Here is a 13,384-nt window from a genome sequence, read left to right on the forward strand (position 1 = left end):
GGCCATCACAGTACAATGTAATATAAATTTGAAGAAGGAGCGATGAAGGGGCGATTTAGGAGCGATGGAGGGGCGATGTAGGAGCGATGGAGGGGCGATGTAGGGGCCATCAAAGTACAATGTAATATAAATTTGAAGAAGGAGCGATAAAGGGGCGATGTAGGAGCGATGGAGGGGCGATGTAGGGGCCATCAAAGTACAATGTAATATAAATTTGGAGAAGGAGCGATGGAGGAGCGATGAAGGGGCGATGTAGGAGCGATGTAGGTGCCATCAAGGGACTAAGATATATATAATAGTGAAGGGGCCATGAAGAGGCGATATTTAATTAAATAGCCCCTTGGGATAAGAGGACATATCATCTCCTCTTTAGAAGGGGCGATAAAGGAGCGATAAAGGATCATTTAATCGCCTCTTAGGGCAAGGGGCTATTAAATCGCTCCTTTCAAGGAGTCATAACATCGCCTCTTGTTATATGGGGCTATTAAATCGCCCCTTTCAAGGAGCCATTACATCGCCCCATGTCATAAGAGGCGATCAATTAAAATCATCGCTCCATATGGAGGGATGTCATGAAAAGGAGTATACCCCAATATTCTATTTCTTAGAAGTGGGGCTGTACTATAAAAAAAAGATTAAATGTTAATCTGTTAAAACGTCCAGCCAAGTTTCAGATGTTTTTTTTTAACTTCTTTCCTAGAACACTTCGATATTCAAATTTTTAGATGATGGATATAAAACTGTATATAAATGTATGGTATATTAATTTATGATGTAGAAAACTAGGTAGGTTTTACTACATTATTAAACATCTAAATAGTTATCACATTGAATATCATGATAAGTTCATAAAGTGTTATTTCAAACTATTTGAATTGCCCATTAAAAAATATAATTATTAAATTAATTTATGATGTAGAAAACTGGGAAGGTTTTATTATTACATTATTAGACATCTAAATAGATATTATATTTAACTTTTTTATAAGTTCATAAGGTTTTATTTGAAACAGATTATCTAATTCTTAAATTTTAGGGTTTCATTCCAAAAAAAAAATTCATTAAAGGGATGGTTGAGGGGTAAGGATGCATAAACAATCAAACATTTTTTACATTGTGGAGTGAATGTGGTTCTTTGTAGTTTCTTAATATTTTTTTTGCAGGAAGTGGGGACTTAAGGAGTACATTTTTTTGTAGATGGGTGTCAACCTAATCAGTTTACGAGAATCAAGATACGAACAAACCATCAGCGTTCTACTTTTATTATTGATTATATACTTACCCCACAACCCAAAAAAAACATAAAATCATATTAAAATACATGATAAATGTGAGGATTATTTTTTACCCCTCGGGACTGAAAGCAAAGTGCACTGGTCCGCATTAGCTGAATTTTTCCTCATCCGTTGGAGACAGCCGGACGTACGAACGGACCGACCCTAATTATAGATAAGCTTCGCTTTTAAAAATGCCTCATACACACATACATACGTACTGAGCATTGCGCATTTCTCAAGAATAGGAATATAAACATTTTCACGGTAGGAGGGAACAAGTGATGTTAAATTAATCTAATCCCATTTTCTAACCTCCTATCCTTTAGTTTAAATCCAGTATGGTCCTTAATCATGTAGTAATTATGTATCATGAAGTATTTAAGACAGTTTTCCACTAAAAAAAATAGGATTCAAACCATGTTTTGTAAGTTTAGGCCTTCGATGCTTGGTGGCGAACAAAACTAGAATAAATCCTAAAATTTATACTTTACTATCCGCAGATAAACTGTCTAAAATACGATGGATTAAATAAATATCATTATATTTTGGAAAGAAGATTTACTTTGCGTCCGCCATCCCTGAAACACATCCTACAGTTTCACTTAGCTAGGGACAAATTATAGTCTAAATTCTGCGATACCAGCCAATTTTTCAAACAATTTCTTTGATTTAAGACATTTCTGCCTTAGCATTGTTCTAGCTTCGAAGAATTGCACTATAAGATTTGCGAAACAGTATTCATACAAAATAGCAGATATTTAACTGCATGGATCGTAAACCTAAAGCTTAATAGTTATGTGTTGTATGATAATTGATTTAATATTACTTGTATCTTACACCAGATTATCAAGTCCTGCTACTGGATAAACGAACTGACCAATAAATGATTTCTATATTAGCAACCTAAATTGACTACAATTTTCTCCTGTCATTATCAACGTATATTCTATATCCATTTACAAAAGCAGTATTAAAATACCAAATGTAGAAATACTGTTTTATTCAAATTTTGTTTTGACCATTTAAACATATAGCACGAGCTATATGTTTAATTTGTTCTTTGAATATTAGCCAATAGCGTCGGAAATAAAAACACAGGCAAGTCACCACAAAAGGGCTGAAAGCAATTTTCTAGTAGACGAAAAGGTTCTCCGTAACTTGGGCCAGGTACTTGTCTGGGTTCTACTTTATACTTTCACATTTATTCCTTTACGAACGGAGGTTTCAACGTTTTATGTCCTATCCATAGAGTAGCTGCGCACTAAAAAAAATCTACAACGCATGAACACCATTTGCTTTGCGACTGCAATTTTATTGTCATATTTTAGTTAAGGCTTTGCATTCAAAATCATTCTAGCTAAAGAAAATTATTATTTTTTAGATTTCATAGTTTTTTTGCGAAATGAAGCAACTCGTTAACACATTTTCAAAAAAATCTGATTTTATAATAAAAGGAAGTCTAGAAGTCTATTCATTAATGGATATAGAATATAAGTGGATATATTGACAGGGGAAAATTTGTTATCAATTAGCTTGCTACTATGGACCTCATTTATTGGTACGTTTGTTCATCCTATACAAGAGGAAGGGATAGGTATAGGGGAAGGATTGGTTTTATCGTTCTTTTAGCCCGCTGCGAGCCTAACTTTATCAGAATACATAAAAATCTGGTGCAACATCCAATTAATAATTTATCGATTATTCATGTGTAAGGTGTAAATTTTTTCGCCTTTTTTTTATTTATGATGCTTATTAGCATCAAATTATGTACGTTGTTTTATGAGCACTAGGTATATTATTTGTTATATCTACTCTGTATTAATTAAAACAATTTCATTATTTCTATAAAACTCAAGTTTAAATCTTTTACAAGCTTAATATAGCATAATAGCCTCTTTCTAAAAATTAAAACTTAGGGATACGATGTAGGTAGTCAAATACACATTTGCTTAAAAAATTCAAGAAATTTATCATTGAATTGGAACTGTTGTTTCAAACTATTTAAATATCATGCTTGAAAACTATCGTACTTTTATCAGTCCTTTATTTGGGTTACAGTTCTTTAGTATTAAATCTTTTCACTATTGATTTTGATCTACAACTAAGAAATAATTTTGTCATAATTGGGAGAGTTCACCAAAGTTTTATAATGAAGTTTTCTTATTCATTGGCGTAAAGTTTTTGGGTTGGTTCAATAAGTTAAGTGTCAAACTTTTTAACAACTTTTGGTGATTTTGTGTATCCTCATTTGCGATTTACATACATTTATCGGCCATTGTCTTATCCGACACACCATCCAAAAAGCCAAGAGATTTTTATTTTGTTTAAATTTTATTGATGAAATAAAATATAGATGAATAGATATTAAATCAACATATAAATAGTTTAGCTAAATGCGGATTAGCGGATTTGGAAGCCAAACAATTTTTATCTACAAACAAAATTACAAAATTCAGGACAGGCTATGTTTCATTTATCCGTGAACTTTCCTTTACATTTAGGAGCGAAGCAACTATATAAATCATCGAGTATGTCCGTCTTTCCTTCTGTCTGTCCTTCTTTTTTATTCTATTGAGTTATTATTTCCTTCTCTCTCTCTCTAAAATCACAACAAAAATGATGTAAAGCAAATTTATTCCATAATGTTACAACAAATCTTATTTCATATTCAGTAGATATACCCTATTTATAGAGCTGCTACGGTCATATAATATGGCATGTTATATGGAACATTTAGTTTTGTACATAAGGATTTAAGCCTAAAAGGATTATCGTGTATTATATAATCTCTAGTTAAATACATCAGTCTATATTAAAAAGAAACTTTTTTACAGATTAGTATATGAGACAGTAAGATGATTTGGAACTTTTTCAATCTTTTTCAACATTTTACCAGATTTTTAATATAACAAAATTACATTATTTCTTAAATCGAATGATCCTTTCATATCATAAAACGTCTAACTTACGACCAACCCTTTAATTGCACGGTGGTATTTATCTAGAAGTCAAATATTTTGGTTGTGCCTGTCATTAGCCCAAAGCAATCTGGGGGGGGGGGGGGGAGACGTTGGGCTGTTTATTACACTAATTTTTTTTTATTCGCTGGCTCATTCACTTTGAGGACTTTAGTTTAATTTTGATTGGTTAGTTTATTAGGTTGAGTTTCCAAACATTTCAACCATTAATTGAAATTGTAATTTTATGTATAAAATTGTTGATGTAAATCAATGGGAATGTAAGTGGGAGTATACACCTCTATACCTAGCACCTGTATTATTTAGGAGCATACTTGAGGGAGTGTGGTCATATATTTAATATTATATAGTGGGAGTATACACCTCTATACCTAGCACCTGTATTATTTAGGAGTATACTTGAGGGAGTATGTCAGATATTTATTACTATATAGTGGAAGTATACACCTCTATACCTAGCACCTGTATTATTTAGGAGTATACTTGGGGAAGTATGGTCATATATTTATTATTATATAGTGGGAGTATACACCTCTATACCTAGCACCTGTGTTATTTAGAAATATACTTAAGGGAGTATGGTCAGATATTTATTATTATATAGTGGGAGTATACACCTCTATACCTAGCACCTGTATTATTTAGGAGTATGCTTGAGGGAGTGTGGTCAGATATTTAGTATTATATAGTGGGAGTATACACCTCTATACCTAGCACCTGTATTATTTAGGAGTATACTTGAGGGAGCATGGTCAGATATTTATTATTATATAGTGGGAGTATACACCTCTTTGCCTAGCACCTGTATTATTTAGGAGTATGCTTGAGGGAGTATGGTCAGATATTTATTATTATATAGTAGGAGAATACACCTCTATACCTAGCACCTGTATTATTTAGGAGTATACTTGAGGGAGTATAGTCAGATATTTATTATTATATAGTGGGAGTATACACCTCTATACCTAGCACCTGTATTATTAAGGAGTATACTTGAGGGAGCATGGTCAGATATTTATTATTATATAGTGGGAGTATAAACCTCTAAACCTAGCACCTGTATTATTTAGGAGTATGCTTGAGGGAGTGTGGTCAGATATTTAGTATTATATAGTGGGAGTATGCACCTCTATACCTAGCACCTGTATTATTTAGGAGTATACTTAAGGGAGCATGGTCAGATATTTATCATTATATAGGGGGAGTATACACCTCTATACCTAGCACCTGTATTATTTAGGAGTATACTTGAGGGAGTATGGTCAGATATTTATTATTATATAGTGGAAGTATACACCTCTAAACCTAGCACCTGTATTATTTAGGAGTATACTTGAGGGAGTGTGGTCAGATATTTATTATTATATAGTGGGAGTTTACATCTCTATACCTAGCACCTGTATTACTTAGAAGTATACTTGAGGGAGTGTGGTCAAATATTTATTATTATATAGTGGAAGTATACACCTCTATACCTAGCACCTGTATTATTTAGGAGTATGCTTGAGGGAGTGTGGTCAGATATTTATTATTATATAGTGGGAGTTTACATCTCTATACCTAGCACCTGTATTACTTAGAAGTATACTTGAGGGAGTGTGGTCAAATATTTATTATTATATAGTGGGAGTATACACCTCTATACCTAGCACCTGTATTATTAAGGAGTATACTTGAGGGAGTATGGTCAGATATTTATTATTATATAGTGGTAGTATACACCTCTAAACCTAGCACCTGTATTATTTAGGAGTATACTTGAGGGAGTGTGGTCAGATATTTATTATTATATAGTGGGAGTATACACCTCTATACCTAGCACCTGTATTATTACGAAGTATGCTTGGGGGAGTGTGGTCAGATATTTATTATTATATAGTGGGAGTATACACCTCTATACCTAGCACCTGTATTATTTAGGAGTATGCTTGAGGGAATATGGTCATATATTTATTATTATATAGTGGAAGTATACACCTCTATACCTAGCACCTGTATTATTTAGGAGTATGCTTGGGGGAGTGTGGTCAGATATTTATTAGGACATGAATTTAAGATACCATAAATGCACTATAGCCAATATATTTATGCTAAACATTTTAGACAAATGATCATTAGAGTAATCCACTGGAGGTTTTTACAAGGAGGGAGGGGACAAAGTCCCCAAAGTTTTATAATAACGTTTTCTCATTCGGTGGCTCAACATCTTTAGGAAATTTCATTTTATTTTGATTGGTTAGTTCATTAAGTTGATTGTCCAAACGTTTCAACCACTAATTGTAATCTACAGAAGGGATAGTTTTGTGCATAATCATTTGATATGTACATCAATTTAGTGGTCATTGTCTTATCCCTTTAGATCTCAGATGTTTTTAGAGTTCAGGTTACCAAAAATAGTTAATCTTTACCTCTATTATTAAGGCGATGCACTAATATTGTTAAAATAATTAGAACCCACCCTGATTTTAATAGCAAGGGGCAATTAAAGATAATATTTAAGTAAATAAATTACCACAAGGATTGGAGAACAATTTAGTTAAGATAGCCTGTCAATTACAGCTGTAATGTCAGATTCATTCCATTACTAGTTCCATTAATATTATTTATTGCAGGGAGGGGGTAGAAATTTGGCTGTTTATTACACTAGTCCCCAAAGTTTAATAATAATGTTTTTCTTATTCGTTGGCTAAACAACTTAGGGGACTTTTATTAAATTTTAAGTGATTGGTTCGTTCAATTGAATGTATACACATTTCAAACACTAATTGTAATCTACAGAAGGTGCAATTTTGTGTAACATCATTGGGGATGTACAACTATTTATCAGTTAATGTATTCCATTTATTTTCATACACATTTATGCATTACAGTGAAGGGTCGTGAAATCAAAGGGTTGGTTTCTTGAACATTTATAGGACTGCAAATTTTATTTATGTAGATTATTTCTTCATATTGTTTTTCTAACAAATGTTTAAAATGTGTATTTTTACCAAATTTATCTCTTTTAGATACCATTTACCCGCTTTAGATGCCTACGGCATATTATATTCTGATAAAACATAAGTATTCCTAAAATAATGGCCACAATATCTATAAAAAAAGGATACAATTGGTCAAAATATAGAGTTTTTTACACAGATGAAATATTTCATAAATAAAATTGCATAAAACAAAATATGTTTAATATGGATAAACTTACTTTATGGAGATGCTACCCTTATAAATTTGCCTAAACCGTCTAGGAATAACTTAAGGAATTTCTGATATTGATAGTAGAATAAGTACGATTTAAGATTATGCTTTATTGTTACAGGAATATTAATGCAAGGTTCAAATACTATACTAATAAGCTGTATTTTTGTGTGTGTAGAATCTGCATCCTAATCCGGTGTAAGGTTGGTGTGCCTACCCATTAGTTTCCAAACAATCAACAATTATTTGGCCCTAAAAACTAGAAAGGTGGGCATTAACATTATTGAGAAGGTTTTCAGAGGCGGGGTAGTTGTGCAAAATAATTTAAATTATCAGTATTCACGCAATATTGCTAAAAAGGTTACTAGAATTAGCTAAAATTGATTACAACTACCCTCTTAAGGTTATCTAAATAATAAATGTATAAACATAGATGTATAATCCAGACAACTACTTGGCCCTGGCCCAAGTGGTGGAAACCCTTTGCGTCTGCAAATTACTTTCTGTTCTTTTGTAGGGACTTGGCTATTTTCGACGCTATTAAGTGATTTTAAAGATCCAATTCAAAATCGGGACAGGGTCCTTGTCCTGTAGACAGAGTTACATATAGCTCATGCCACCTCTATTATTTTATTCTAATATCCAGGTTAAGGAAAACTAAAGAAAACATTGTAAATTGCAGTTTGTTTAAAACTATAAATGTTTCTTTGCTATAAGTCAAATGAGTTTTTATTACTGACTACATGAGCACTTGAGATGTTTAAAATTATGAGTTAGCATAGTAGAGATTAGTTTAATGGCATGCCCAGTCAAATTTTGCGCTAGGTGGGTGTTAAATATACACTTTAACAAACTTTATACATGTACAAAATCCTAGTTTTTTAAACAGATTGGAAAATTAAGGCTATAATGTGTAAATAAGGATGACAATATCCATGAAAGCGAAGCTCTGAAAACAGGACTGTACAAGCAATTTTAAACTAGTATTTTTATGTTAAATTTTAAGCACGAAGAATATTTCCTTCACACCTCAGTTTTCTTTTCTCAACAATAATCTTTACTTTTTAGTAGCTTTGCATTCCTAAGAATTAAAAGAATGGATTTATTTTTACTTGGATTTTTCACCAGATTATCATGTACTCTAATAGAGTGAAACTTTTAGCTGGCTGAAATAACGAACCTCCCTCTCCCCACCTCATTGACCCTCTTTGAATGATAAAGCAACTGACCAATAAATGGTGTCCATGTAAGCAACCTAAATTGACAATAATATCCATTTCTAAAAGCAGTATTAAAATAGCACATGTAGAAATACTGTTTTATTCAACTAAACCAATTTTGACCTTTTCTAATGCATTATTTTAGAAAAAGTAATTATGGTTTGTACTTAATTAAAGTAATTGAGCTTAATATGTATATAATATGACAAAAATTACTACAAAATAGAAATAAACAATGAGAATTCAACTAAAACCGACCACAAAAAGTAATTTTTGGACAAACAAATATTTTTGATAATAGCAAAAACTATCTTTTGTAGGTTTAGTTTAAAAGGAGGGAAATATGCTTAAGAATTGCAATCCCTTCAATTTAAATTATGAAAATAAAAATGGAAATGGTTCATCAAAGACTAATTCATAACTTGGTAATTAGTAAATTTTAGCTAGTATTGAAATAAAAATTTATTGTTATTGTATGACGGTTGACCGCAAAGGTATGTGTAAACCACAGATTGGCTGCACACACACCTAGCCACAATACATATTTCATAGTTGATACACATCAACTTTCCTTACTTGTATTCTATATTTAAGCAGTTTTCCAACAAATTGCCTGACAATTTTGTTTAGACTTACACAGAACCTAGTAAAAGTGCCTGACTCTGATTGTGGCCTCTCATTGGCTAATTTTCTTACGTCATAATCAGAGTCAGACACTTTTACTAGGATCTGTATAAGTCTAAACAAAATTGTCAGGTTCCTTTTACATTTTAACTGATACATTTTTCTGCTTATTCAGTTCTGACACTCTACAAGTTTTAATGTTTTTTTTCAGTATATTGTACATATAAAATATATAACTGTTGTTTCTTTAAGTCATTTAAATTTAACTTTTGAAAGTAGTGTTAGAGTGGACATTTTTCTATGTACTTTCATAAATTTTCGGTCTACTGTGTGACTAGTATCAAGTAAGTGACTACAGGGAAGCATAAAAACAAGGATACAAAAAATGGATATAGGATTAATGTACATGGACATATCGACAGAAGAAAGTCGTCAATTCAACTTGCTAATATGGTCCTTATTTATTGGTCAGTTTATTGTTCAGTAGGAGGGGAGGGGATGGCTTTTAGGGGCTGGATGAGGGATATCGATTTTTGGCCAGCTGCTAGCATCACTGTATCAGAGTACATGAAAATCTGGTGCAATGCCCAAGTAATAATATATCCATTGCTACAAATGGTTCTAATTAATGTGATGTTGGTAAACTTATATGAGGATGGAAAAATTTCACAAAATTGAAACTTAATGATGTGTAAATTGAGGTGAGAGAATGGGAGGGTGATATGTATTATCAAATATTAAATCATCATAGCATTTCAAAAATTTGAATCATATTTGGCCAATCTTAGCCTAAGGGTTTCATAAGTCTTACATATTCCTTATATATATATGATGAGGGATTTACAGGGATACGACAATGGCCGATAAATTGATGTACATTCCAAATAATGATACACAAAGTTAATTCTTCTGTAGATTACAATTAGTGGTTGAAACGTTTGAGCACTCAACTTAATGAACTAACCAATCAAAATTCAATAAAAGTCACCAAAGTTGTCAGGCCAACCAATAAGAAAACGTTATGATAACTTTTGGGACTAGTGTAAAAAAAGTTTCCTCTCTCCCTGCTATGTAAGGCTTAGGTAACCATAGAATTTGACACATTGCCTATATTCAATTTTAAGGCATTTCAAGTAAAAATGATGACGGCTTACATATCATTGTCATAAGTAAATGATTGTAATAATGATTGATTTGATAACTAATATACAGAACGTATCTAAAAGGCAGGGTGTCGGAGCCGTATAATTTTGATGCGGCTCCGGCTCCTACCTTAAAATTAATATATCAATTTTTTTCATTATTGAATTTGATAAAATAAAATAAATAATTTAAAATATTTTGCTTTTATTTGATTAAAGCTATATAAAAGTAGAAGGATGTGTGTCTATTTGTTAAGTAACAATAGTTTTGTTAGTTTATTATATGGAAATAGACCGTTGCCTTATTATAATATTACTTTAAAAAATCATTTTTAGCTAATCCGGAGCCGGAGCCGTTTTTAACGAAAAATACGGCTCCGGATCCGGCTCCACCAAAAATGTTGCCGCTCCCGGCTCCGGCTCCGAAACACTGCTAAAAAGGCTTGGAGGAAGTCGGATTAATATGGATGTTTTTATAATTTATTTTGCTCCATAATGAAAGGAATGTTGACAAGAAGTTTCACCCGTGTATCTTAAATAGAAGCCGAGAATTTCATGTTTTCCCACATCGGACGGATGGACATTTGGAATTATAGATTTGGACATTTAGAATTATAGATTAGCTTTGCTGACAATTACCTAATTTAAAGAGAGCTCATCTTAAAACTATTAAAATATAAAAAAAGACAATAATATGTTACTAATTTATTCCAAACAGCAACACCAAAAGCAAAATAAGAAAATTTTATATAATAAAATGTATTTTAATTTAATATAGCAACAAAAAGACAGCCTTATTATCATTATGATAGGTTAATAGGTTTTTTACAAATAAATTTTAGGCTTTTACAATAGTAGGTAGTTTTTAAATAATTTTTTTTTATTGAAACTAGTTTTTTTAAACAGTGGCGTGCAGAGGTTTATGCAGGGGGATGTGCGAAGCGCACCCGAATATTTTGACAACCAACTCATACCAAAATCAAGGGGGGTGTATTACAGACAATAAGGGAGTATTTTTTAGTTTTCACCAACTCACTCAAAAGTCAAGAAAGTGTCTGAATGGTTAATTTTTTTTTAATTAAGGGGGGTTTGGCTTTTACCTTGATACCCCCCTTGGCTGTATATGGGGGGTGTATCAAGAGATGGTAGACTAATGTCAAGGAGTGTAGAAGTTTTATACACCTACCTTTTGCCAGGAGGGTGGGTAAAGCCCCCTTCTGCACGCCTCTTAATAAAAACATGTTTTTAAGAAAATCATTGTCCCATGATTTTTTATGCATTTACTTTTGACAAAATATTTAAACTGTATGAATCGATAAATTTTCAAAGATATTTGATTAAATGACTACAATAATAATTAGCAAATGTGAATTTATATTTATCAAATTAATCATATTAAAGAGAGTAATTATTAGTTTTTTTTTCATTATTTACAATAATTAACACAAAAGAACAATAAAATTTTCATAACATTTGTTGACTTTTTATTAGTAACTATAAATTAATTATATCATATCACTGGTATCAGTTAAGCATTATTTTTGCTTTATATTGCAAAATTCCCGATGAGAAAATATCAAGTTTTTGTTTTCAAAATAAAAATAATTGTTTCTTGCGAATTGTATTTCAACCTGAACTGACCAAATTTTGGTGAAACTAATCGTTTACGTCACTTGTTTTAATAACCGTGAAACAATTTGTAATTTTCCAGGATTTTTAACAAATTTTCTTTTCTGTCCTGTGTAGATTAGGCACTCTCTTTTTTCAAACAATGCACTCAAATTAGGCGATTCATTAAAAAGGCGTCTTGAAAAACGCGTGTTCACATATTTAGCACCGTTCACAAACTTAGTTTTTGCGCTACAGTTTTCATGCAATAAAATTTAGTACATAATTTCGTATACAGTGGCCTTCTTATCACCAGACCCAGTAACTATGTATTTATCATCTGTGGAAATGTCTACGGTAAGCACTGATGAAGTTTCATTAGACTGGAAAATGGAGGCTCCATAGGGTGTCCTCCAGGCGTTCATGAGATTGTCCTTGCCAGTGGACACAAACCACTTGCCACAGTTGGCAAATTTAAGTGAGAGGACACAGGATTCGTGAAGGTGGAGCTGATATTTGTCAGGTTTAGAACAGTGGAGCACCTCCACATTAGAATTCTCCATACCTACAGCCAACCAGTCTCCAGTAGGACAATATCCCAGACAGAATATCTGGGAGCTAAAGTCATGCTGCTGAAGCTGTCTTCCTTCTCTCAGGTCCCAGGATCTTACTGTGTTGTCCAGACCTCCGGTCCACAGCTTCGTTCCATCTGAGGATATATCAATACAACTAGCGCCATCTGTGTGGCCCTGGAATTGTCTGACAGCTGTCTGATTATGAATATCCCAGACAGCAATGTTACCATCACTGCAACAGCTGAAGCAGAGCTTAGAATCTGGACTAATAGCAAGAGCATAACAAGCTGGAGCTGAACTTGTAAGCTCCCCCTTCCTCCGCGGAGCTGGAGAGGCCAGATCCCAGATAGACAAAGTGCTGGCTTCCCCGCCTACAACAAGAGTTCTTCCATCTGGCAACAGCTTTATGGATCTGATATAATTATCTCTATTCAGACAATCAAGCTGAGAAACAGGCACCTTACCGCCTGGTTGAGAGATATCCCAAACTTTAACACAACCCTTGCCACCAGTGTACACATATTTAGTAGGATTAGACATTGTCACTGCACAAACAACATCCCCATGGGGCAGTGTGTTGATCTGACGGGCATGGCGGGGAATGCCTGGGCCAATCAGGGCATCTGGTGGGAAAGGAACTGGGCGCTTCTCACCCTCCCCATTCACATGGAATGAATATGCCCTGAAATAGAAAAAAATGGTTCAATCAATGTTTCTATTTTGATCATTTGAGAACTGATTTAGGCACTTACCTGTATTTTAAATGTT

The 13,384-nt window shown here is 32.9% G+C and overlaps 1 protein-coding gene across 4 annotated transcripts in view; it reads right to left on the reverse strand.

The window, feature by feature from the left end:
• Positions 1 to 11,123: 11,123 nt before the first annotated feature.
• The window catches only part of LOC145312003 (transducin-like enhancer protein 4), a 29,519-nt gene continuing 27,258 nt past the window's right edge, over positions 11,124 to 13,384 (reverse strand). For all 4 annotated transcript variants that reach the window (XM_080151085.1, XM_080151086.1, XM_080151084.1 and 1 more), the window contains one exon: positions 11,124 to 13,298. In XM_080151085.1, the coding sequence (XP_080007211.1) occupies positions 12,317 to 13,298 (982 nt within the window). In that variant the 3' untranslated portion in view covers positions 11,124 to 12,316. The remainder of the gene's footprint in view (positions 13,299 to 13,384) is intronic.

This window comes from Acartia tonsa, chromosome 2 (assembly GCF_053477335.1).
Source record: "Acartia tonsa isolate MP-2025a chromosome 2, ASM5347733v1, whole genome shotgun sequence".
Classification (NCBI taxonomy): domain Eukaryota; kingdom Metazoa; phylum Arthropoda; class Copepoda; order Calanoida; family Acartiidae; genus Acartia; species Acartia tonsa.